Source organism: Salvelinus fontinalis, chromosome 34, assembly GCF_029448725.1.
Source record: "Salvelinus fontinalis isolate EN_2023a chromosome 34, ASM2944872v1, whole genome shotgun sequence".
NCBI lineage: Eukaryota > Metazoa > Chordata > Actinopteri > Salmoniformes > Salmonidae > Salvelinus > Salvelinus fontinalis.
This window is the reverse complement of record NC_074698.1, coordinates 19,345,857-19,372,899: the sequence shown is the minus strand read 5'-3', so window position 1 is coordinate 19,372,899 and position 27,043 is coordinate 19,345,857. Positions and strand designations below refer to the sequence as shown.

Sequence of the window (27,043 nt, the reverse complement as noted above, 5' to 3'; positions counted from 1 at the left end):
GACATGGATTGCGTGTGTCCATTCAGAGGATGAATGGGCAAGACAAAAGATGGAACGGGGTATGTCCATTTCTGGGTCCCAATGTTTATCATGAATTTATCATCTGATTATTGAACAATGCTAAAATGTGGTGGTGCATTTCATTGTTGTCAAATTTCCCTTTGACACGTGTAGTTGAGTCTCTGGAGTAGAAGCCCCGCCCTTTCACTATTCCGTCTGTTTCAATGGCCGAATCTAGTGGTTTATTGCCTTATTTGGACCAATAGAATCGATCCACATCCCAGTACGAAAAAAGACACGCGACAAGTTCGAGAAAGCCCCGCAAATGTTTTCTACAGTCGTCTCTGTAGACTGCCATTTAAATGAACAATAAATCAAAGAGTATAGATCACATACATATTCCAGATGAATATTTTGATACATCAACAAAAATAAGAACATCTTCGAGCTACCTTGTATGCTGCATATAAGTTGATTCAAAGGAGAAAACAAATAATGGTTGATGCATAGTTATAAAATTGTAGCATCTGCGTTCTGCCAGCACTGTTTTATATGAATGGTATAGTAGCTACAAACTCAGGCATATCGGTTGAGGGCTCTTAATGAACCACTGAGGTCTTTGAGCAAGCTTGTTCTCTGACGTACCTCAATGAAAACAACTACACTCCGGTATCCTTTCCACCGGGAAAATTGTCTGAATGGGATGCCTTTGACATAACCTGGATCGGGACAGGAGTAACGTTTGCCAGTACGAGAGACCTGCAATTAAGGACATATATTCCGGATTCAACACTATACTGCGACAGCTGGATTGACAACAATGATGGATTTTGCTAATTGCTAGCTAATAACCAACCCACCAATCTAACGTTGGCTAACTAACGTTAGCTAGCTAGCAAAGTCAGCTAGCTAACAGGCACAATTAGCTAAATCTTTGAAGAGGAACCACGGACGGATCTGTAGTCAAATTAGCAACTGTCTGCCAAGTTAGGGTAACAGCGTCACCATTTCCGGGCTTGTGATATCTGGGATTGTGGAACGGGACGTTGCTTTGAGGGGTACGGGGATCGGATCTGTATCGGTTTCTATACCCGGACAGCTAGAGGACAGCATGGCTGCAGGAAAGGGAGCAGGGAAGCCCTCGCTATTGCAGAACGAGCGTATACGATTCATTGTCTGTTTTCTCGGAGTCTTCGTTTGTTATTTTTACTATGGCATACTACAAGAGACAATGTAAGTCGTTTTCTGGTCTGACATCCGAGCGACATCATTGATTTCAAAACATAGGCTCTTGATGCACATTGCTTTTATTGGCTGTTTCTTTGTGCACATATGTTAGTTGTTGATGCTGTAGTGCAACAAGTTCTTGTCATTATTTAATGTAGGCGAGCCAACTCTACAGAGCTGAACATTTTCAAAAAATTATATCCCTATGTTATTAGCTTGCTACATACTGTAGATATGTCTTGAATTGTATGTCACTCAAGGGTGAGGAATCTCTGTATCTGTAGTCAACCAGAGCAGACTACTACTGCCCTCTCATTCTCTTTTTATAGCTACAGATACTCCACAGTTTAATTAACAAACAATTCCCTTGCTGAATATCAAGGCATGTGTGTTGTTGTGTGTCACACCTGTCTTATATGTGTAATAAGAAGTGGATTAACTCTGGATTAACATGAGTGGTTGCACTGATACATTGTCATAATGCTGTTTGTCTGATTTACCCAGTACCCGAGGACAGTATGGTGAGGGGGAGAAGAAGGAGACGTTTGTTTATGCCACAACGCTGGTGTTCATCCAATGCATCATCAGTGCTGGGTTTGCCAAGATCTGTGAGTCAACCACACATAGTCATCAGTCGTGGCCTTCCACCTTCTGCCCAACACAGTAATCTCCAACATGGGTGTTTCAATGGTCTGTTGGTAGTGAATCTCCATTTATTATAATCTCTTCTCTGCCTCCTCCCCATTAGTGATTCAGTTTTTTGAGGGTTCCAGACCAGACCACACCAAGAGCTGGCTCTATGGAGTGTGTTCCCTGTCTTATCTTGGAGCCATGGTATCCAGCAACTCTGCCCTACAGTATGTCAACTACCCCACACAGGTCAGTCTTATCCCTCAGCCCATACAGTGTCTCTGTGTCATCATCATAATTTGTTGTGATATTTTATTATTTTAATATCTAAACAACCTCTCTATTGTTGTCACAGGTGTTGGGGAAGTCTTGTAAGCCCATCCCAGGTAGGTGTAATAATTATATTATTGCTCATCCTGACCCCACTCGCAACACCTGAATATGTAATTAACAAGTCATATGCAGCCTTTGGCTTGGTAACCAGTGCAGGTTTGAGGGGTTAGTTTGCCTTATTTTATTGCATGGCCTCTTACTGCAGCAGTGTGTCATGTTTCAGTGTCAGCCGGACTCCCTTATCTGCATTTCTAGTGCCATTTTTAAAGCTGCAATATGTAACTTTTTGGGCGACAGAACCAAATTCACATTGAAATATGACTTATAGATTTGTCATTCTCATTGCAAGCCAGTCTAAGAAGTGATGTATCTGTTCTGTTCACTATTTCTATTCTTCCCGTTCTTAAGTTTTGTTTTTGCATCTTTTACTTTCGGTTTTGTATGGTACAATGATTATTTACTCTATACGTGGCTTGTTTTGTCACATACACTGAAATTTGACAAACTATTATAATTTTAGCAACCAGGAAATATCTGTGTGATTTCTGCATATTGCACCTTTTTTAAACTACACATCCCATCAGCCCTTCCAAACTCAGTGTCCCTGTTTAATAAACATACATTATATTTGCATGCACCTGCTGTGAGTCTCTGACTCCCCATGTAGACTACCCTATGACTGCAAGTGTCATGCTAACAATAAGTACATGAGCCTAGTCTTCTGTCCCGCCCAGTATGTTGCAATATGTAAACACTGTCTAAGGTTAGTGTGTTCTATAGTAATACACTGACCAGTCTTATCCCTTGAGCACGTGCAGCCCATTAATCTACATAGCCATGGTTTGTACCCCCTGACTGACTTGTCTTTCTATGTGCACATCAACCTAATAGACCAGTGATGGCTGCTGCTGATAACCACCCCTCACACCCCTTTGCCTTTGGTTCCACAGTGATGATTCTGGGTGTATTTGTACTGAGGAAGAAATACCCACTGGCCAAGTACCTGTGTGTGCTGTTGATCGTCAGCGGGGTGGCCCTGTTCCTCTATAAACCCAACAAGAGTGTCACTTCCACAGAATCTGCTTTTGGCTTCGGGGAGATCCTGTTGGTGAGTGTAACTGTCCTCATTTGCCTGTGGTATTATCTCTGTGACCTGGTCTGTGTTTCTCTCTGCCTATATGTGTATTCGCTGTCTGTGCCTCTGTGGGTTTGTAAATGTGACCTTCTCTCTCCCTGTATCCTAGCTGCTATCTCTGACCATGGATGGTTTGACTGGTGTGGCCCAGGACCACATGAGGAGTCTCTTCCAGACCAGTGCCAACCACATGATGCTCAACATCAACATGTGGTCCACCCTGGTGCTGGGACTAGGTGAGATACCTGTTTCCCCCCACTAGTGTGAAAATATACACTTTGTCCGATCTCTCTGCTTTGTGTTTCTTCTGTATCTCTATCACTGCCAGCTCCACGTCTCTACTAAATACACCATTATCTATTCAATAAAATATCTTCATCTCAGATCTTCCTTCTCAGTCTAAGTGTCCCAATCTCATGCTTTTCTACAGCCTTACTTTTATCAGAAACCCTTTTTTCGGTTTTGGCCAAAGCAGTCCCCACTTCCCCAGTTCTATTCAACCCAATCAAACTGCTGTTACTGCTCTGTACCAGTAGGGGGAGCCCTTAATCCACTGTTGATTTTGATTTTGGAACAGGCATTTTCACCATAAAGTCATGGAACCAAATCTCAGCATGGGTTTTATTCCAAAACAATTAAAGTAATTAATTGGCTTTTCCCCCCATTTGTAGCAGAAGAAAAGGCTAACCAATCCTAAAACTTGAGGTTAAAAAATAAGAATCAAGCAGCCTAGTTAAATAAATAATAATAAATACAAAAAAGCAATTGTTACAAGCAGGATAAAATAAATCAACTGATGCTGAATTGTGTCACTTTCAGTAAATGATCCCATGTGTTTTTCTTTCAGGGGTGTTGTGGACAGGTGAGGTATGGGACTTCCTGAGCTTCACAGACCGTCACCCCAGCATCTTCTGGAACATCCTTTTGTTTGGAATAACTAGTGCTTTAGGACAGGTGTGTCTCACATGGGTGTGACTGTGTGTTTTATTTAACCTTTATTTAACCAGGTAGGCAAATTGAGAACACGTTCTCATTTACAATGTGTGTGTGTTAAAAGGAAAACATTTCCATGTCTGCAAATCACATTATACATTTTAATTGGTTCACATGCGTGTGATTCTTATGGATAAGTGCCAGTATGTGGTTCACAGTGGTCTTTCGCTATTTTGCTCTCATTCTCATTGCAGAGGGTCTTTTATAGTAACAGTCATTCACTCCTCTTCCTCTCTTAGACCTTCATCTTCATGACTGTGGTGTACTTCGGCCCTCTCACCTGCTCCATCGTCACTACCACACGGAAGTTCTTTACCATCCTGGGCTCTGTCCTTCTGTTCGGCAACGTCCTCAACACCATGCAGTGGGTCGGCACTATCCTGGTGTTCCTTGGTGAGGAACAACATTAACTTGTTATCTCTTAATATCTCTGATGTTGTGACTATCTCTCTGTTTCAATCTCTCTCACGCTCGCTCGCCATCTCCCTCCACCATGTGCTCCTGTGTCTGTAGTAACTTTATGCTTCAGCTCATAGTTGAAATAGTGAGCTGCTCTTCAGCTGCTTATGGAAATGTTCCATTAGAGCTCATAGGCCTCAACTAGTAGTGAAGTCTCTTTTTGGTTGATGAGATAACTAGACACATCTACTGTCTTAATTGTATCATGTGCTTTTTCATTTAAGGTCTCGGGTTTGATGCCAAATTTGGCAAGACACCAAAGAAGACCACACACTAAGGAACCTGGAATATGTGTCATGGCAAAACTGACAAACTGAAAGTCCAGTGGACAGAAATCCATATCTCTCTGATTTTCTTACCACATCTTGCCTAGGCAGTACACCTACATACACGTAGTCATTGTTAGTTACCATATTATCATTTAGATTTTTTTTTACATAATCGTGAAAGAAGCCCCTATGTTTTCAAACGTCCCCATTCTCCTGAACCTATACTACGATAGACAAGCATCATCTACTTAGACCGCAAGACCACATCCACATGAAGAGGAAATGGGGCAGAATGAGATGGGTGGGCAGAGGAAAGATGACAACATGCACGTCAAATCCCTTGTGGTGGTTGAGGCTGCTTCACCCATTGGACTACATCTAAACCACACAGGCCTATGAATCTTAGCCCCAAGATTTACCTCATGAACTCATCACCAAGGAATGCCTGGTTTTCACTGGTATTTGTAATCGTAAAGAAATTGGTTACAGAAAAACACCCTAATAAACGATTAAACATGTTTTCCATGGTTCTAGGATTGTAACACCAGGCTGACAATGACCTAGTTCTTTCTCAAAATTATAAATGTATCATGTATACATGTCATGGGAGTGCATTTGTTTTACATAATACTGAAAGACTTTTGGAAGGTTTGTTCGTTGTAGTCTATCAAATTACGTCTACTTCACTGGTTGGAACTTGCCCACACAGCATCATAGACAGGCTGTGCAGAAACTCTTATGAGATGTTAATGACCAATTTTCAGTGAAAATACAATTCAGAGGAAACTAACATTGGTAGATGTTGGCGAGGCAATCTGATTAACTTGGTGAGCTGCAGGATGCTGGCAGAGCACACAGAAAACTAAATTGTCCAGCCCACTGTTTGGGCAAGCTATCCGAATGTCCTGCTAATAGAGACAGATGAATAACAACACATGTAGTGTGAGGATGCTGTTCTCTGATGTAGCATCACCCTTATAATATACAAGAATGCTGTCAAATAGCAGTAGTTGAACAGTACTATACTGTTTTATAGCCTCCTTCGTTCAACACCAGAGGACCTGATGGTGCAGTGGTTAGGACGTAGGTTTGAGTCCCGGTCGGCTACCAAACAAAATAGCTGTGTTGGTATCAGAAGTGGGATGATGTCGTTGTGCGCTTCCCAGGGGATAGTGTTGCATCCCACCTAGTTAAGAGCTTCCGACAGCTAGGCATAGTGTCTCAGGTATTGGATGAACAGATGAAGGGTTAGTTTGAGTCAATCTTGGTCTACCCCTGAAGACGCTGGAGTATCATTACTGAATATACTGGAGGTGTGTGAGACAGAGTCAAGTGAAAGTAATCTGACATCCCTCTACAAATATTCTCCCATGAATGCTTCTGTTGTATGACTGGTGGGATTCATCTTCAAACCTACTGAGGTCTTGTTCAAATACTTTGAAAAAGCATCCTTCCTTATTCCCTTCCTTGAAGTAGGCTAATCAGTGATTGAATATAATCAGATATAATTGAGCTTGTAAAAGCTTTAGTGTAACGGTTGTCGATGGTGGAAGGAGAAGAGGACCAAAGTGCAGCGTGGTACTTATTCATAATACATTTTTATAAAGAATGAATACTGAACAAAAACAACAAACGAACAGTCCAGAAAGGTGAAAACACTAAACCGGAAACAACCACCCACAAACAGGTGGGACCAGGCTACCTAAATATGATTCTCAATCAGAGACAATGAATGACAGCTGCCTCTGATTGAGAACCATATCAGGCCAAACACACAGAAATACAACACAAGGACAACATAGAACACCAGACATAGAATGCCCACCCAAACTCACGCCCTGACCAACCAAAACAGAGACATAAAAAGGATCTCTAAGGCCAGGACGTGACATTTAGTAGGTTTAGGTACTTTATTTACTGCCAGATGAAAAACATATTATGTGGTGGGATTAACTAAACCATCTCTGCCTACTGGTTGAAAATGAAAATAAAACTGCAGTGTAAAATGTTGTACTTTGTTGAGAAGGAGGAGAGGAATGGAGACTTTGATCAAGGGAGAAGGAAAGTGAGTCCCTTGAGAGGGTAAAAAACGAGATGTATGTTAGGAGAAATGCACTATTATCACATGGCAACGTATTTATGGAATATTGTGGGAGAATGGAGGGAAAGAGAGAGGTGGAGGTTGAAGAGAGTAAGTGTGGCAGAGGGTGAGATTGAATCTGTTGAAGATGGCGAAAAAAGGGAGATGGTAGGTCGAAGAAGGCTGGTGGCAAGTGCAAACAGAGTGAGCCGTACACCGGATCCAGTTCTGGAGTCGAAATGAAAGTGAATGAGGGCGAATTACCAGAGGTGGCCCAGTTTTTGGTACCAGGCTTGGTGAGGTTCTTGGAGCCTGAGCCTTGTACCGATGGTCAGGATAAATATGAGTGTTACAGTAGAAGTGACATTTTTGGAGAAAGTAGGCCCCTGCTTTTTGGCTGATCCATAAGTGGTTTCAGGGTGGGTGAAAATGGAGTTGGGTGCTGTGGAGTCAGTGAAGATAACCCGAAGTGATCTTGTGATAATTATTTTAATTTCTGTCAGTCAGAGGGAGCGCGCCACACAAATGGGAACAAGAGTGGTGACTTGTTTTTTTCTCAAGAACAGGGTGCCATTGAAAGGAGTTATTACTGGGGTAGCGGTAAATGTGAATGTGGACCAGATGAAGGGGAAGACACCCGGTGTTTGTGATACTCGTCGTTTGGTGCGACTCAGACAGGGTGGCGTGAGTGGTGAAACAGAAGAGTCATTATCTGTTCTTTTGAGTTTTGATGTTGAGTCTTTGCCTGACAAAGTGATGTTAGGATATTTCAGTTATCCCGTACAAGCTTTTGTGCTGAATACATTAGGTTGTTACAGGTGTCAAGCTTATGGGCACGTGGCAGCAGTGTGTAGGAGGTAGGTTCCTAGGTGTGAGAAGTGTGCAGAAGGACATGAGACAAAGGAATGTGTAGTATTGGGGAAAGAAGCGCTACGTGTTAATTGCACGGGTGCCCATGGATCAGACGTGTCTGTTGCGAGAGAGGCAGGTTGAGGTTACCAGGATTAGAGTAGTGCAGAGGGTGTCCTATGCTGAGGCAGTGAAGAAAGTAGAGGAAGATGGTTCAAGGGGGAGGGATTCTGAGAGGATCCGTGTGAGTAGTAGATCTGTGCCAGAACAGAAGGATAGGATTATGAGTAACATATGCTTCAGTAAGATTGGCTTCTTAACGTTTATAGCAATGGTTATCAACCACAGGGATGGAACGTAAGTCCCAGAAAAGAGAGGTTCTGGTGGCTGCTGCAGAGAAATATTTGGGTGTATGAGATTTTACTTCAGAAGAGTTACAGAGTGTGTTGAGTGGTGGTGTCCAGATAGGGTTTTAAATATTGGAATTGGGTGGTGGGTTTATAAGGGATTTAGACCCGAGCGTAGTTAGTGGCAGTAATGCAACATATATTGAATGGATGCCAACCGCCGTTAAACCACACCAAAGAAGAAGAAGAACGAGTTGAGGACTCAAGGGCGTGAGGAATCTCCACAGATAGAACAACGAGACAGATATTTCACCGGATGTATAAATGTGAAGCATCCGGTTGGCGTTTCCACTCACTACCAAATATGGTGACGAGAGGAAGCTTAGTGGACGGCAGTGGGAGCAGATTGAACGAGATGGACTTTGGCCGAAGTTCTGCAAATTTTCTCATCGATGAAACATTTTATCTCCGTACAGGTTTCTGTTTCCAAAACTAGAATCTGTAGACTCTACCAAAGAAAAAAAATGCATTGTTTAGAAGGCGTGCAAGGGCGAATGGATCTCACTGGCTCGTGCTTTGCTCCCACCTCCTTGTTTGTTCGACCCACTATGATTCGTTCATCTGCTCCCATTGGAAACGACAGACTGTAGTCTATCTTGGGTTAGTTATAAAAATCATTGATATCTCTGAAACGCATCTGAAAATACGCTCTGTTCCTGCCTGGCCAGGCCTACATTAATCCGGTTATTTCTGTACAAATTGGGAGAAGTAAACCCTCACAATGCTGAGCACAGTTAGCCGGCAACTTAAAAGCCACCCAGCAGTAAGTACATGTGAAATCGGGAAATTTGCTAAATCGTATAGATTTTTTGGGGGGGGATTTGCGTCGTGCTAACGTTAACTTCGAAGCTAACCTCGATTTTTACTACGTTACTCGTTTCACCCAAATGTCGCCTTTTTGTCATGTATTGTTGAGTGTTTGGAAAATGACAAGATTGAATATAACGATATGGTGTTTGCTGCATTGATCGTTGATTGATAAGTGATGGCATTTACCACAGACTTAAACTGCCCCGTTTGCTAACTAGTTAGCTACTGTAGCCAGTGTGGATTATGTACTTGAAAGGGCAAGGTCTCAAAAATAATTGAATGTATAGTTACTATTATTTACACTTTTTAAGTGGGAGGGAGCGAGCGTGTTTAGCTAGATGGTTAGTTCCTGGAATTGCGACCTGCCAAAAAAGGCCTCGACTCCGTCAAGGACGAGGCGGTTAACCGAGGACAACGTTACTATGCCAGTGTAGTGGGCCTTTATTGAAAAAGGTTATCTAGCTATGAAAGTACTTTATATATTTTTTAAATCAAGTTTTATTTGGTGGAAATCGGGTAACTGTAGTCTCGGGACTTGGGCGAAAGTATTTTTGGGGGGGACGAAAGCAATCCAGTTGACTAAATATTTTTATAGACGACCCTCGGCCCTGCCATTACGCTCCTGAAGTTGCCGGTATTAGGCTACACCAGGGGTAGGGAGTCTTTTTCTTGTGGCATAAATTGTGAGCTCTGCAAACGTGTCCGCTCCGACAATGAGAACGGTAAACGACTAATAATAATATATTGAATTAACATAAATTACCGTAACAAAACAAACGAAGATAGATTAGAAATGATTGGAATTAACGTTAAATGTACCAATTCACAGATCTTCATTGTAAAGGGGTTAGTCACTGTTTCCCATGCTTGTTCAATGAACCATAAACAATTAACGAACATGCAGCTGTGGAACGGTCGTTAAGACACTAACAGTTTACAGATGGTAGGCAATTAAGGTCACAGTTATGAAAACTTAGGACACTAAAGAGGCCTTATTACTGACTCTGGAAAAACACCAAAAGAAAAATGCCCAGGGTCCCTGCTTGTCTGTGTGAATGTGCCTTAGGCATGCTGCAAGGAGGCATGAGGACTGCCGATGTGGCCATGGCAATAAATTGGAGACAGGAAGGACAGCTGATCGTCCTCGCGGTGGCTGTGCAGGTGTTACACATGGTCTGGATTGGTACATCCGAACATCACATCTGTGGGACAGGTCCAGGTTGGCAACAACTGCCCGAGTTATACCAAGAACTCAGTCCCTCCATCAGTGCTCAGACAGGCTCCACTGAGGGCTTGCTGTTTTAAGGAAAGTCCTCACCAGACATTACCTGCAACAACGTTGCCTATGGGCACAAACCCACCGTCACTGGACCAGACAGAACTGGCAAAAAGTGCTCTTCACTGATGAGTCGCAGTTTTGAGTCGCAGTTTTGTCTCACCAGGGGTGATGGTTGGATTCGTGTTTATTGTCGAAGGAATGAGGGTTACACCGAGACCTGTACTCTGGAGCGGGATCAATTTCAAGGTGGAGGGTCCGTCGTGGTCTGAGGTGGTGTGTCCCAGCATCATGAGACTGAGCTTGTTGTCATTGTAGGCAATCTCAACGCTGTGCTTTACAGGGAAGATATCCTCCTCCCTCATGTGGTACTCTTCCTGCAGGCTCATCCTGACATGACCCTCCAGCATGACAATGCCACCAGCCATACTGCTCGTTCTGTGCGTGATTTCCTTCAAGACAGGAATGTCAGTGTTCTGCCACGGCCAGCGAAGAGCCCGGATCTCAATCCCATTGATCATGTCTGGGACCTGTTCGATCGGAGGATGAGGGCTAGGGCCATTTCCCCCAGAAATGTCCGGGATCTTGCATGTGCCTTGGTGGAAGAGTGGGGTAACATTTCACAGCAAGAACTGGCAAATCTGTTGCAGTCCATGAGGCGGAGATGCAATGCAGCTGGTGGCCTCACTAGATACTGACTGTTACTTTTGATTTTGACCCCCACCTGTTCAGGGACACATGTCTGTGGAACTTATTCTGTTTGTCTCAGTTGTTGAATCTTGTTATGTTCATACAAATATTTACATGTTAAGTTTGCTGAATATAAATGCAGTTGTCAGTGAGAGGATGTTTGTTTTTTTGCTGAGTTTATATGTAATCGTGACTTGAAAGACACTCAAAGGGCAAACCAATTCACACCATGAAGTTATGAAACAATGAATGCACACATTGGTGGTAGAGAGCAGATTCTGGAGAGACACAAACCTTGTACATCTAAGCCACACTTACATTTTTTAATTATACTTAAGACACATTTTCTTCACACATACTATAGGCCTAAGGAATATTCTCACAAATAGCTTCAGGTCCAAAGCAGTAGCCATTTATGGAAAACCAATGGAGTTTAATTTGTTTTCAAAATTTTCTCAAATACCCTCACGGCACCTGTGCCTTGCGTTGCCGATGCTCATCTTAGTGTGATGGGCTGTGCCATCCCCAGCGGCCTCCGCAATGGATTAGTCCACTGAGAAGGGCACGAATCAGACAGGTGTCTACTGTGCCATAAAAATCTATCGACCAAACAATCGACCAGTTGACTGAATGAGGTCAGCCATATTTCCCTTGATTGCCGCCTTACCCTGTCCTCTATTGTTCCCCCTAACTCTTTTCTATTCCCTCCAGCTGGTCCCCCTTTTCATCTTCATCGGTGGTGGGACGGTTATGTCTGGAGCGTATCTCTTGCGCCTGGCAATGGGACCCCATGTCAGGTAAGGGCCCTTGTAAAACACTCCGCTAATATGAATCCAGTTCAAATGGAAACCGTCTGAAATGAGAACCGCATAGTAACTGGATTGACCTTGAGTGTTTTAGTCATAAGTCAGACTCCGGTGTCGATGTGCAGGATGCATATATTGCTATTAGTTAAACTTTTCATTTCAATATGTATGTTGTAGTTGGAATCGCAATGGCAACCCCGAGCCATGGAACAAGACGGAACCCACACAGCAGCACAAGGTAGGTCACTCACTTACATTTATCCAGACATAACGGCCCATCCTCTATCACAATGGTCAGTGCATTAAACTTGGTCTCTGCCGCACATGGTAGTGAGCAGAGGTTGAACAGCGCAGTGAGGGAACATGTTAATGTAGTGGCTTGAGCCAAAAATGTCATTGAGCTGTCGTCTGATTCCACTCATCCCGTAGTTGAATTAATTATACAGTATAATCCTGTTAGTTTAGTAAGTAATCTGATCAGCCAATCTAATTGTCAGTCACAACAACAAAGCAAGTTTGACACTGACTGAATAACAAACCTGGGAATGATTCAGAAAGTAAAGGCAGGTTTTTGCTTAGAATATCTACTGTTATTCATCAATATTTGATCTCTGATGGTCTTGTCCTTAAACTTTATTGTTCCTTTATTTCATTCATAGTTTTACTCAGTGAACATGGACTACAGCAAGCTGAAGAAAGAGGGTCCTGACTTCTAAACTCTTCTGCTGGACCAAAGGCTTGAGGAAAAAAATGACTTATTCTAACACTGACTTCCCTTACACCTCTAACTTGAAACCAGTGGATGCAAAGAGGCTAAACCGCACAAGTTCTGTCCCCTTTGACAGTCTCTTTTTTTCCCCTCATACCTCATGGTTGTGCAGCAATAAAGTGAAGGAGTCTTTTCTCCTGTGTACAGAGAAAATTGTCTGTATTTCTTTGTAGTTGGTGTTTAAAGGGGTTCAGGACTGATTTGATCCTAAAACATGATATTCTCGTACCACGTTATAGGTTTGAAATCATGAAGTCAGTCATTTTTGTTTCCCCACACTAGCTTGACTCAATATTTTGCTCTTTGTTTTTGCCTCATTCCACCTTTTGTCGTCCTTGCCCTCCTTTTCTGCCTGGCGGCTTTGTCTGCATACATGTATATCATAATCTGCTAAATGACGTAAATGTAAATAATACGCTTGACTACGGTCCAGTGTGTAATTTTTAAAGTATGACAACATGCTTGGTACTGCATATGCTCACCCACAAGTTCAGATGAGCCCTTAACATGCTCTTGCTGTCTGCCTTTTGATAGATCTTCACATGATCTGACCATCTGTTCAAAGCTGCACTGCACCATTATAGGCCATTTTGTAGGAAGGTCTGCAATCACTCACTGACTAAAACCAGGCAGGTGGGAGTAAAGGATAACAGACAAACTATAAAGGTTGGCATTGTATTAGCAACCAATAAAGCAATGATAATGTTCCCGAGAGTAATCAACAGAGCAGATAAAACCTGGTTCTCAGGGAGACTGGTGCGGAGGTGTTTCTCCTAGAATGTCATGGCTCTGCCTGATGAGTTTGTGAATGTCATCAGGTCACACTGCGTCTCTCAGGCTGGGAACACTCTGAAACGGATGTGCAGCCAACACAATGCTGGAAATGTCAAGGATCTCTTCACATTGGCATAAAACGTCACATATAAGACCTTCCCCTCTTAAAGGTTGGAACAGGCTTTGTCTCCAATACAATAATTGTTTCAGTTGAGAGATGAAGCTGTTTCCTTCACAACTTTAATTTGTTTTACAAAGAACCCCTTTGATTATGCTGAAATCTTCAGGTTGTAGAAAACTAATCTGAAGACTACTTTCTGTGCTTTATCAGAGACCACTGTAATTGGGGCCATGAGTAGTTTTCTGACCGTGAGACCTCTGCTTAGTCATACAAAATATTGTCACAATATAAAATTAGATATATATTATTGGTCCTCTTTATTACGTGGTGACGGCTCCCTAGAACTGGAAGACCAGTCAATAGTGAGAAACCGGCTGTACAAAGAAAAGTTTGCATGAATTCTTAACCACTGGCCAGCATTTTTACTCTTTTCACATGACCTCTTGGTCACATCGGCCAGCAACACACTGTCCATCCAGAATTTACTTTAAGAACAAATTCCTATTTACAATGACAGCCTACTGGGGAACAGTGGGTTAACTGCCCTGTTCAGGGGCAGAACAATAGATTTTTACCTTGTCTGCTCCGGGAGTTGATCCAGCAACCTTTTGGTTACTGGCCCAACACTAACCACTAGGCTACCTGTCGCCCCGTATACCTATCCCCTGCTTCAGATTTTCTGACAATCTGAGTAGGTACTTGGAATGCGTCCACCGCAGTTTGTGTGTGTGCAAGTTTGTATGTGTGCACACAGGTACTAATTACATATTTACATTAATGTGTACTTTATGCTATGCAGACAAAGTTCTATAATTTTTTATTTATAGTACCAGTCAAAAGTTTGGACACACCTACTCAATATATTTGTACTATTTCTACATTGTAAAATAATAGTGAAGACATCAAAACTATGAAATAACACATGGAATCATGTAGTAACCAAAAAAGTGTTAAACAAATCAAAATATATTTTATATTTGAGATTCTTCAAAGTAGCCACCCTTTGCCTTGATGACAGCTTTGCACACTCTTGGAATTCTCAACCAATGCTCATTGGTAACTACATTATTTCATATGTGTTATTTCATAGTTTGGATGTCTTCACTATTATTCTACAATGTAGAAAATAATAAAAAAAATAAAAAAAACCTTGAATGAGTAGGTGTGTCCAAACTTTTGACTTGTACTGCATGTCTGTACTCGGTGGACATTAGCTCTGTCACACAGGCATGTTAAGGTTACATAGCAGTTTAGACTGGTATAATGTATAACTGGATGCCACTCAGCATTTGATGCCAATCCCAGACACCCAGGCAATCTGAGTCACAGTGTGTGCACACATGCATGCACACACAGGCTAGCAGGGTTTCAATAGCAGCATGAACAATACAGAGATCTGTCTCCATGTTTGGTGAGTAGTGAATCTGAAGGTATTACGAATCGATGGTTTCACTGGTAAACACAGCAACACTGTGGTCACATAGTTCACATGCCACCAGCCCACTTTCATTCGTTTTCAGCTTCAATATACAACAGCAATAATTCTGCAATGCCCCCCTCCATCCCTTGCTCATTCCCCCAACATCACTGTGGTTCACAGAGTTCAACCGCAATTTCAAATCCGAAGTAAACATGACATTTAGTCTTCTGATATTAATCATGTTTTCTTTGACAATTTATAACCCATTAAGGCAAAGAGCCGGGGTTTCAATCTTTATCAGAACAGTCACTACTCTCTCCGGCTATATGAATGTTTACCCAGGATCATAGCATTCTTAGTAGAAGGATCCTCTGTTAAATCAGGGATATGAATATCTTATATTAGATATCTTTGCTTAGAGATTTAGATGGCTTCAGTGCTTGGTGCTGTGTATTATTATTCGATTAAAACAATGAAGAATAGGAATCATGAGGTGGATTTTAATGATAAACTGTACAGTATACCAAGATTTATTGCACTACAAATTAGGTTTGACAGGCAGCAGGTGAACCCTCACACGTACAGCTGTGCCGTACCGACCCCAGTGTATAATACCAACGACACACCCTCATCTGACACGCACTGTGTGGTGATGACAGGTGGCAGGGGCTGCTAAAGGGGAAACCAGGGTCATGATTGAGTTACAGGCTGACGGTGCTAAAACCTGATTAAATTAGAGTGATGGATATGCTCATGTGTTGACAGCCCTTTCTGATTCCAGAACTGTGGTTTCACAGGCACCCTACACACTCAGACCAGAAACAGCTGTAGTTTACCACTCCGTACATGATCACTCTCATAGTCACCCAACATGATTCTTCTAAATACCTGTCTTCCTTTGGCCTAGTTTCGTTTCTTTCAGAGAGAAAAGGGGCGAGGTTGTGGAGGTCATCTTAGCTATATTTTTCCTGTCGAAATAAAAGTTTGTCTCTTTCTCTGCTCCCTTTCTCCCACTGATCACTATCATTCTTCCTCTGCCATCATTTTGTTATCTAATACAACTCAATCATGCACAGACAAACCCATAGGCATGCATATATACAGAGTGAAATGCTGTTGTATACCAAGACAATCACATTGATCCTAGGGCTCCTTCACTCCCTCTGACAAAGTGCCATTTGCTGCAGACACCCAGAAAGGTCAGGGCTGTTGATGTAGTTTTGAGTGTTAGATTGAGTAAGGACACTGCAATTTAACAGCCAATTCAAAGGAAATACCATTGGAATGAATCAGGGACTGTGCTGGAGTCTAAGGTGCCGAGTCACTTTGGAAACATTTCCTGATTCTGAAGTTAAATGGCAGCTACTGTCTGTGTGTTATCAATACCTTTACTCAGAGGGGTAAGATACAATAGGAGAATATAGACAACAAAAAACCACAACAGATAAACAAACATCTATATCCAAGTTCATATCATCCATGGCATCTGTGTGTTGATTGAAATCTAATCTAATCTTTTCTTCAACCGTGGAAAGAAAGCAGGTCAAAATTTAAATAGCTGAAAATAGAACATCTGGCTGGGCCTTGTCAGTCACCGGTGCGTAATGAAATATGGAAATGAGGGCACTCTTCAAAGAGATGCGGGCCTTCCGTGCCGTCTTGGGTCTCCAGCAGGCCCCTCAACAGCCCTGGTAGAACCCCGCCCCCCTGAAACACACGGTGCATTTTCAGGTGCTGTGGCCCGAGCCACCAGCGCTGCCAGCTCGTTAGCGCTTTCAGACTGGCAAGGCTGGCAGGTGGCATCATTAAACTTCAAACCCGCTTTCGACCTGGGGTTCCGCCGCAAGGAGACCGCCGGCTCACACGCTTGCCAGCAGCTGATTAGCGCCATATCACCACCCACCACCCAACACACCTTACCCCCCTCTGCTACCATCACCAGCCCAAATAGAAAGCACCCTGTCTCTGGCCAAGCATAATATCTTTATCAATAACACCAGTCTGTCTTCCTTTTGTTTTCCCCAACATCACTCTTCTCTTTTCTTCTCCTCCACTGAAGGCTGATGGCATGTCTTCCCCTGGCAATCTTCACTGTGATTGAGTCATGAATGATAATGGCTGAATTATTTGCTGAAATGGTCTCGTAGGATTCATTTCATGTTCACTGATAATGGAAGGGCTTTGTCTGTCTTGATAATGGTAAACTGGTGAGAGAGACGGATCATATGTCTTTGTAGGCAGCCTGACTTTGTATTTTCATTGCAAAATTGTAGAATCATCTATGTATTTTTATATTTTGTGTAGTGGTTCAACCTATGGACGACAGGATCCATTTCCACATGTTCTACTTTATTACCACAATATCTAAGAGTGACCAGAAATCCTGTGAGTCTTTCAAACTTCTACTTCGAGGTCCACATGATCTCGCCATCCCTTCAGATCCCAACAGGCTGTGTCACTGACGTCCCATCATGACATGCAAAGCCCCAGAGTGTTGTCAGGGATCTGTGGCCCTCCCATTGGCCCCCCTGGTCAATCTACATAGCACAGTCTGTCACTCTAACAGCCAGAGCCTTGAGGAGGTACAGTCAAGAATTTTAAGACCCAGTGAGATTCCCTCAGTCCTGTCTCTTAATATAAATCACAGACATTTCAGTTGGGACTCTTTCTTTAATGCTGAGAGGGAGCTTTTGCCAACTGTACCTTTTTAACTGGACAGAAGAAGATCTGATAATGTGCTCCAAAAGCACCCCCGGGAGATGTAAGGACTGCTGTGAGGAGAAACAACAGTTTTGCTGCTGTAAGACTATAAGAAAAGGGGCCTTACTCATAATTCAGATCTGTAGCTAATGAACCCAGACACCCACACAACTGAGGCAGACTCCAGGAGAAACTGGAACAGGACTGAACCAAAATGTCCTCTGACGGGGAGGGAGACAGATGTAGGTCTAAGGAAGCCCTAGAGTAAAAAATAAACACATTTAGAAATATGTGTAACTTGTTTCTCCTTCTGCAAGGGAAACAGTTTCCAGTTTTTGGATTGTTATCTTTTATGCCACGTTGCTATCTTGGTACCAGTAATTACTGTCCAGTGCATGAACACAAACAAATGAGCATGAGGCTAATAGGAAGACCAGTAGATCAAGCAACATTTGCTTGTTTATGTCTTATAACACTCCACTCTGTATGGCTGTAAATATCTTCTCCATTGATTTGCCACATGAGCAGTGGCACAGAGATCACACAGTTACTCTCATCAACTTCACAGCCTTGGGGCTTTGACACAATCCAGTGAACCCCACTATGCTGTTCCTCCTGAGTCAGGACTGGCTTCTCATCAGGTTGTCACACAGTGCACGCATGCCACGTGTACAAAGAAGTCATAGGGGACCACAGACAGAAATGTTCCACTGCCTTATTGCAGAGGATTGCTGGGTATGTTACTGTAGCTCTCAACATGACCGCTGATGAAAATGAATGTACATTCATACACATTCTGTGAGTTTAGGTGAAAAGCCTCAGAAGATATACAACACTCTTCTCTAATAGGAGTACAGTCGTGGCCAAACATTTTGAGAATGACACAAATATTAACTTTCACAAAGTCTGCTGCCTCAGTTTGTATGATGGCAATTTGCATATACTCCAGAATGTTATGAAGGGTGATCAGATGAATTGCAATTAATTGCAAAGTCCCTCTTTGCCATGCAAATGAACTGAATCCCCCAAAAACATTTCCACTGCATTTCAGCCCTGCCACAAAAGGACCAGCTGACATCATGTCAGTGATTCTCTCGTTAACACAGGTGTGAGTGTTGACGAGAACAAGGCTGGAGATCACTCTGTCATGCTGATTGAGTTCGAATAACAGACTGGAAGCTTCAAAAGGAGGGTGGTGCTTGGAATCATTGTTCTTCCTCTGTCAACAATGCTTACCTGCAAGGAAACACGTGCCGTCATCATTGCTTTGCACAAAAAGGGCTTTACAGGCAAGGATATTGCTGCCGGTAAGATTGCACCTAAATCAACCCTTTATCGGATCATCAAGAACTTCAAGGAGAGCGGTTCAATTGTTGTGAAGAAGGCTTCAGGGCACCCAAGAAAGTCCAACAAGCACCAGGACCGTCTCCTAAAGTTGATTCAGCTGCAGGATTGGGGCACCACCAGTACAGAGCTTGCTCAGGAATGGCAGCAGGCAGGTGTGAGTGCATCTGCACGCACAGTGATGCAAAGACTTTTGGAGGATGGCCTGGTGTCAAGAAGGGCAGCAAAGAAGCCACTTCTCTCCAGGAAAAACACCAGGGACAGACTGATATTCTGCAAAAGGTACAGGGATTGGACTGCTGAGGACTGGGGTAAAGTCATTTTCTCTGATGAATCCCCTTTCCGATTGTTTGGGGCATCCGGAAAAAGCTTATCCGGAGAAGACAAGGTGAGCGCTACCATCAGTCCTGTGTCATGCCAACAGTAAAGCATCCTGAGACCATACATGTGTGGGGTTGCTTCTCAGCCAAGGGAGTGGGCTCACTCACAATTTTTCCTAAGAACACAGCCATGAATAAAGAATGGTACCAACACATCCTCCGAGAGCAACTTCTCCCAACCATCCAGGAACAGTTTGGTGACGAACAATGCCTTTTTCAGCATGATGGAGCACCTTGCCACAAGGCAAAAGTGATAACTAAGTGGTTCGGTGAACAAAACATCGATATTTTGGGTCCATGGCCAGGAAACTCCCCAGACCTTAATCCCATTGAGAACTTGTGGTCAATCCTTAAGAGGCGAGTGGACAAACAAAAACCCACAAATTCTGACAAACTCCAAGCGTTGATTATGCAAGAATGGGCTGCCATCAGTCAGGATGTGGCCCAGAAGTTAATTGACAGCATGCCTGGGCGAATTGCAGAGGTCTTGAATAAGAAGGGTCAACACTGCAAATATTGACTCTGCATCAACTTCATGTAATTGTCAATAAAAGCCTTTGACACTTATGAAATGCTTGTAATTATACTTCAGTATTCCATAGTAACATCTGACAAAAATATCTAAAGACACTGAAGCAGCAAACTTTGTGGAAATTCATATTTGTGTCATTCGCAAAACTTTTGGCCATGACTGTACATACAACAGGGTATTCATCTTCATCACAATTATTTCTCTCTCTGCATCGTTGGGAAGGGCCCGTCAGTAAGAATTTCACTGCGGGGGTATGCCTTATGATTAACGAGACGTGGTGGGATCATAACAACATACAGGAACTCAAGTCCTTCTGTTCACCTGACTTAGAATTCCTCACAATCGAATGTCGACCACATTATCTTCCAAGAGAATTCTCTTCGTTTATAATCAAAGCCGCATATATTCCCCCCCAAACAGACACATCGATGGCCCTGAACGAATTTTATTTGACTCTATGTAAACTGGAAACCACATATCCTGAGGCTGCATTCATTGTAGCTGGGGATTTTAACAAGGCTAATCTGAAAACAAGACTCCCTAAATTCTATCAGCATATCGATTGTGCTACCAGGGCTGGCAAAACCCTGGATTCTTGTTATTCTAACTTCCGTGACGCATATAAGGCCCTCCCCCGCCATCCTTTCGGAAAAGCTGACCACGACTCCATTTTGTTGCTTCCAGCCTATAGACAGAAACTAAAACAGGAAGCTACCGCTCTCAGGTCTGTTCAACACTGGTCCCACCAATCTGATTCCATGCTTCAAGATTGCTTCAATCACGTGGATTGGGATATGTTCCGCATTGCGTCAAACAACAACATTGACGAATACGCTGATTCGGTGAGCGAGTTCATTAGCAAGTGCATTGGCAATGTCGTACCCACAGCAACTATTAAAACATTCCCCAACCAGAAACCATGGATTGATGGCAGCATTCACGCGAAACGGAAAGCGCAAACCACTGCCTTTAACCAGGGCAAGGTGACCGGAAACATGACCGAATACAAACAGTGTAGCTATTCCCTCCGCAAGGCAATCAAACAAGCTAAGCGTCAGTATAGAGACAAAGTAGAGCGCAATTCAACGGCTCAGACACAAGAGGTATGTGGCAGGGTCTACAGTCAATCACGGATTACAAAAAGAAAACCAGCCCCGTCGCGGACCAGGATGTCTTGCTCCCAGACAGACTAAACAACTTCTTTGCTCGCTTTGAGGACAATACAGTGCCACTGACACGGCCCGCTACCAAAACCTGCAGACTCTCCTTCACTGCAGCCGGCGTGAGTAAAACATTTAAACGTGTTAACCCTCGCAAGGCTGCAGGCCCAGACGGCATCCCCAGCCGCGTCCTCAGAGCATGCGCAGACCAACTGGCTGGTGTGTTTACGGACATATTCAATCAATCCTTATCCCAGTCTGCTGTTCCCACATGCTTCAAGAGGGCCACCATTGTTCCTGTTCCCAAGAAAGCTGAGGTAACTGAGCTAAACGACTACTTCCGTCATCATGAAGTGCTTTGAGAGACAAGTCAAGGACCATATCACCTCCAACCTACCTGACACCCTAGACCCACACCAATTTGCTTACCGCCCCAATAGGTCCACAGACGACGCAATCGCAATCACACTGCACACTGCCCTAACCCATCTGGACAAGAGGAATACCTATGTGAGAATGCTGTTCATCGACTACAGCTCAGCATTTAACACCATAGTACCCTCCAAACTCGTCATCAAGCTCGAGACCCTGGGTCTCGACCCCGCCCTGTGCAACTGGGTACTGGACTTCCTGACGAGCCGCCCCCAGGTGGTGAGGGTAGGTAACAACATCTCCACCCCGCTGATCCTCAACACTGGGGCCCCACAAGGGTGCGTTCTGAGCACTCTCCTGTACTCCCTGTTCACCCACGACTGCGTGGCCATGCACGCCTCCAACTCAATCATCAAGTTTGCAGACGACACTACAGTGGTAGGCTTGATTATCAACAACGACGAGACGGCCTACAGGGAGGAGGTGAGGGCCCTCGGAGTGTGGTGTCAGGAAAATAACCTCACACTCAACGTCAACAAAATAAAGGAGATGATCGTGGACTTCAGGAAACAGCAGAGGGAGCACCCCCCTATCCACATCGACGGGACAGTAGTGGAGAGGGTAGAAAGTTTTAAGTTCCTCGGCATACAAATCACGGACAAACTGAATTGGTCCACCCACACAGACAGTGTAGTGGCTTCCTTTCCTCTTTACCATAGCCACTGCCCAAGCCTGAAGCGGGGTTGTTTCGGACGCATACAGTCCACACTCAACGTTTCCAAACGGCCAAACATTCAATGAGATCCAGGGATATGGTGCAACAAAAAATGTTTATTCTTCTTATCTAACAAAAAAGTATTCTCCAATCAACTTAAAGCAGAGATTACTTGAAATGCAAATACATAATATAATATGACCTGTCTGTCTGTCTGTCTGTCTGTATTTCTGTATATATGTCTGTATGTCTATATGGTCAAACAACTATACCGCTCCCGCATCTAGCAAGGACTCCTCCCCCCGAAGGCCCAACTTCCTGCCTTTATACTAACACAATTAACACAGTACAATGAATGGGCAAGAGGGGGGGCCAAAAACTGAGTTACACTAATAACAAATGAATATATCTCAATCAGGTAAATAAATCATAAAGGTACGTACCTAATATTTCATCATATACATGAATATTTAATATATTTACACAAATGTACATGGAGCTCAGTATGTTCAGTCTTTTATACAAATATGCCCAAATCGGCTCTAACAGACAGCGTGGTGAAGAAGGCGCAGCAGCGCCTCTTCAACTTCAGGAGGCTGAAGAAATTTGGCTTGTCACCAAAAGCACTCACAAACTTTTACAGATGCACAATCGAGAGCATCCTGTCGGGCTGTATCACCGCCTGGTACGGCAACTGCTCCGCCCACAAACGTATGGGTCTCCAGAGGGTAGTGAGGTCTGCACAACGCATCACCGGGGGCAAACTACCTGCCCTCCAGGACACCTACACCACCCGATGTCACAGGAAGGCCATAAAGATCATCAAGGACAACAACCACCCGAGCCACTGCCTGTTCACCCCGCTACCATCCAGAAGGCGAGGTCAGTACAGGTGCATCAAAGCAGGGACCGAGAGACTGAAAAACAGCTTCTATCTCAAGGCCATCAGACTGTTAAACAGCCACCACTAACATTGAGTGGCTGCTGCCATACATGTAAAAAATTTATCACTAGCCACTTTAAACAATGCCACTTAGTATAATGTTTACATACCCTACATTACGCATCTCATATGTATATACTGTACTCTATACCACCTACTGCATCTTGCTATCTTTATGGAATACATGTATCACTAGCCACTTTAAACAATGCCACTTAATATAATGTTTACATACCCTACATTACTCATCTCATATGTATATACAGTACTCGATACCATCTACTGCATCTTGCCTATGCCGTTCTGTACCATCACTCATTCATATATCTTTATGTACATATTCCTCATCCCTTTACACTTGTGTGTATAAGGTAGCTGTTGTGAAATTGTTAGGTTAGATTACTCGTTGGTTATTACTGCATTGTCGAAACTAGAAGCACAAGCATTTCGCTACACTCGCATTAACATCTGCTAACCATGTGTATGTGACAAATAAAATTTGATTTGATTTGTTAGTGTACACTTGCTGTCTACGAAGCATGTGACAAATAATATTTGATTTGAATTCACAGATTGCTTTGACAGAATAATTGATTTGTTGTTATTTCCTCCACAGAGAGAGTGTGTGTGTGTGTGTGTGTGTGTGTGTGTGTGTGTGTGTGTGTGTGTGTGTGTGTGTGTGTGTGTGTGTGTGTGTGTGTGTGTGTGTGTGTGTGTGTGGCAGCAGAGGTGAGCACTAGGCAGGGCGACCCCTCTGTAAGTGGTTGACCCCCGGGGCTGGGCATGGCCACCATGTTCCCCTGGCTGCTGGCCCTCATCCTGAGCAGTCAGAATGGTGGAGCAGCGCTGGGACTGGAGCAGAACCTTCGGACTCCATCTGTCGCCTTCTCCACAGTCACAGCAGAGCAGAGGGAGACAGAGAGAGCCACAGACAGGCGTGCCCACCCCCACCAGCTGCCAGCACTCCCAGCATCTGACTTTCCTTCCTCCTCATCTTCTCTATCACATCCTCTAGTTCTCCTTCCCATTTTGCCTCATTCTGTTTAAGCTCAAAGTGTCTTCACCCAGGATGTTATTATTTTTGGGGCTATTTTTGATAACCTACAATTTCTACATTTGGAGTAAAAGTATCTGTAGAAAGCACCAGGTTAGAGGGGAAGTGTCCTTGCCCTTCTAGATGTTGCTACAGTGAGAATATGAGTGTGTGCAATATATGACGCTGGCCCTAGGGGGCGGTGTCACCTCTTCTACATGCCAGCCACTGTATTTTAATTATGTGAAGGTCCCAAACACTGCTGGGACACAAGAGTCGTGCTCTGCTACACTGGGACTGGTTTTTGTATTCTGAGCTCAAGTGCTTCTAAATGGTACCACAAGGTTTTCACATTGGGATTCACAATTCACATTCTGTCCTTCCCCTGTCTTACAGCCTACTGCAGAAATGAACCTGTGACCGCAGATGTGTTTGACTGAGAGAGAAAAAAAACATGACTAATTCTGATACATCTCTGGTGGACCGTTCCCATTTAGTTACAAATTGATACAGGCTGGAGAAGAATTTTCAAAACAGACAATCAGCCAGACCTGATTAGGCTGTATGTAGCCAATTAACTCAGCCTCAACAGCTACAGACAAATCAGCTTGCTGTAGTTTTTGGTAGTATGCTACCCCGGTCCCCATAACACACTGGACATTCAATAGTATGGATGTGTAACTCCTTGTTATATCAGATTTAATTTGTCCACAAGGTTGATGTTACTTATTGAAAACTGAATCATATAGCCAAAGCAAAATTGTTATGAGACCTGGAGACTTCTAGCATGCTTAAAACCAAAACATTATGCACAGCTAAAGTGAAAACGCATCAGGAGCTATGCTGGTCATTATAGCTGGAGCCTCGAGGCAATGATATGAAAATGTAAAACAAATAAATAAACTAAACTATTTGTCTAGACTTTCATATCAGTTTTTCCTTCCTGACAAATGCATACGTGCATGAGGCAGAGTTGAGATGATCAGAATATAGTATTCATGCTGGCAGTATTCTGATGAGAGACAGGGATATAACCTAGGCCTACTTCCAAACCACTGTGCATAGACCGCTGTTTATGGTCAGACGCCACACGGGGGACATGAAATGTACGCTCTCCTAAAACTGGAAAGCTAAACAATCATTTGTCCATGCAAATATCCTCAGCAATAGCATCCACGTCACGTAGTCCATTAAGCGACACATTGTGACATTGTGCGAATATGGCCTCTGATTTCTTAGGGCCTCTATTCCCCCAGACAGACCTGGCACTGATTGTGTCCCTGCTGGGTCACTAAACTCAGCGCTTTGTGAAACCTGCAGGCTATCAATTGCAAGAAGATTGATGGATGTGCAGCAGAGCATTTAATTCAATGGCTCAACATGACATTATTTGTTTAAAAATGCCTATGATGTGATGGTCATCCTCATAAAATCGTTTAAAACATATGCCTATGCTGATAGGTGCTTATACCTATTTTCTAAACTCATTGACCTCTCTTACAGTGACACATATTTGCCTATCCTCCCTGTCTTATTGACACATGGGTGGTTTGATATGTGAGTGAGGTCCGGGAGACGGCAGACGGTTGGGCCGTGGCTCAGCTCACAATCACACTGAAGAAATGGCCAAGCGCACTATTGAGGCGATTACCGCCTACATCTTTGACTTTCCGCTCCGGGCCTGCTGTGAAGCATCGCATTCGGAATTCCGACAGTCGTTTTATAAAGCTATTTCAGCCACCCAGGTGCTTTTATACGCATGCTTCCCCCCTAACCACACAGAAGAACAACCATCCAACTAAAACCCCATTTTATCATCTCTCCGCTTGAGGATATTGGGCCACATATCAAAGAAGTCTGGTCTTATGTTTAGCCAACTGAAAAGAATATGGTGGATGTGTAACCAACCCGTCTAGCCTAGTACAGCTTGGCTCAGCTTGGTTTGGCTCAGTGGTGTGAAAAGGGTAATAGGCTAAGCAGCAATTGGGAGCGAGTACTAAATAGTAGCATAGCCATATGCTTTTCTTGTGTATTCTGTTAGAAATCTGTCTACATAAGTGACATCACTTATTTTCAATGAACATCTCCCTGTGTGTTTTACCTGAGTTGAGTAACAGCTGATGTAGGAATTCTGCTCTGGACCATGCTAATAATTGTAGGTCTATTCCTGATTTTTAACCATATGAGCCTACTCCTTAACCATATGAGCCTACTGTATTGCTGCCATATTTGCACAATATAGTGGAGACAAATGCCCCAAATCGCCCATATCCGCAATTTCATAGGAAGTCTAATCCCATTGCAAGATATTGCCTTCATTTGTCTCCCGTGTTATCATTACTGTGCATGTGATTGACACTCCCGCGAGAATCCATTTGGCAGGCTCACCTTCCGTTCCGCTCCTGTAATGTGCAAGCCCTGTGTGATGGAAGCTTCTCTCGGGGCCGATGCACCTATCTTCTGATCATCCTTTATCTCTGACTGAACATATTGGATTATTGATTTTGCGAAAGACTCGGCGTGTCGGGAGTGTGTGGTTGTGAGCGTTCAACAGACCCACATTCCTCTGTTGCAAGTTGCTCATAATAACCCTGACATCTATCAACATACAGACACAAAATGGGACATAAAGAGCAGGTTATCTATTATTTATTCCATCGCAGTTTAAATTCCATTCGCTATATCACTGGGCCTATGTAATAGGGGACAGAGCTGTCCATGGTGCTGAAATTTCTCACACGCAATATGGAATCTCAGAGAAGTGGCAAAAAGAGATTGAGAGCAGATGATTAAGGAAGCCCTTCCTTCCAAACCTT

At 43.4% G+C, this 27,043-nt stretch overlaps 2 protein-coding genes across 2 annotated transcripts; both read left to right on the top strand.

Annotated features, from left to right (window-relative positions):
* Nucleotides 1-402: 402 nt before the first annotated feature.
* LOC129833405 (solute carrier family 35 member B1-like) lies at nt 403-5,564 on the top strand. The gene is made up of 9 exons (XM_055897984.1): nt 403-1,233; nt 1,732-1,835; nt 1,976-2,106; nt 2,213-2,243; nt 3,141-3,298; nt 3,435-3,561; nt 4,173-4,279; nt 4,558-4,711; nt 5,002-5,564. Exons 1-9 carry the CDS (start codon nt 1,112-1,114, stop codon nt 5,052-5,054), a joined length of 987 nt encoding a protein of 328 aa, XP_055753959.1. The 5' UTR covers nt 403-1,111; the 3' UTR covers nt 5,055-5,564.
* A 3,419-nt stretch (nt 5,565-8,983) lies between these two features.
* LOC129833404 (cytochrome c oxidase subunit NDUFA4-like) lies at nt 8,984-12,886 on the top strand. Its single transcript, XM_055897982.1, has 4 exons — nt 8,984-9,145; nt 11,870-11,955; nt 12,142-12,202; nt 12,624-12,886. The coding sequence occupies exons 1-4, from the start codon at nt 9,104-9,106 to the stop codon at nt 12,678-12,680; spliced, it is 246 nt and encodes an 81-aa protein (XP_055753957.1). The 5' UTR covers nt 8,984-9,103; the 3' UTR covers nt 12,681-12,886.
* Nucleotides 12,887-27,043: the final 14,157 nt, after the last annotated feature.

Coding starts and splice junctions, on each gene's coding strand:
- LOC129833404 (XM_055897982.1), top strand. CDS start 9,104: ATGCTGAGCACAGTTAGCCGGCAACTTAAAAGCCACCCAGCA. Junction 11,956..12,141: donor GCAATGGGACCCCATGTCAG/GTAAGGGCCCTT, acceptor TGTATGTTGTAG/TTGGAATCGCAATGGCAACC. Junction 12,203..12,623: donor AACCCACACAGCAGCACAAG/GTAGGTCACTCA, acceptor TTTCATTCATAG/TTTTACTCAGTGAACATGGA.
- LOC129833405 (XM_055897984.1), top strand. CDS start 1,112: ATGGCTGCAGGAAAGGGAGCAGGGAAGCCCTCGCTATTGCAGAACGAG. Junction 1,234..1,731: donor GGCATACTACAAGAGACAAT/GTAAGTCGTTTT, acceptor TGATTTACCCAG/TACCCGAGGACAGTATGGTG. Junction 4,712..5,001: donor CACTATCCTGGTGTTCCTTG/GTGAGGAACAAC, acceptor TTTTCATTTAAG/GTCTCGGGTTTGATGCCAAA.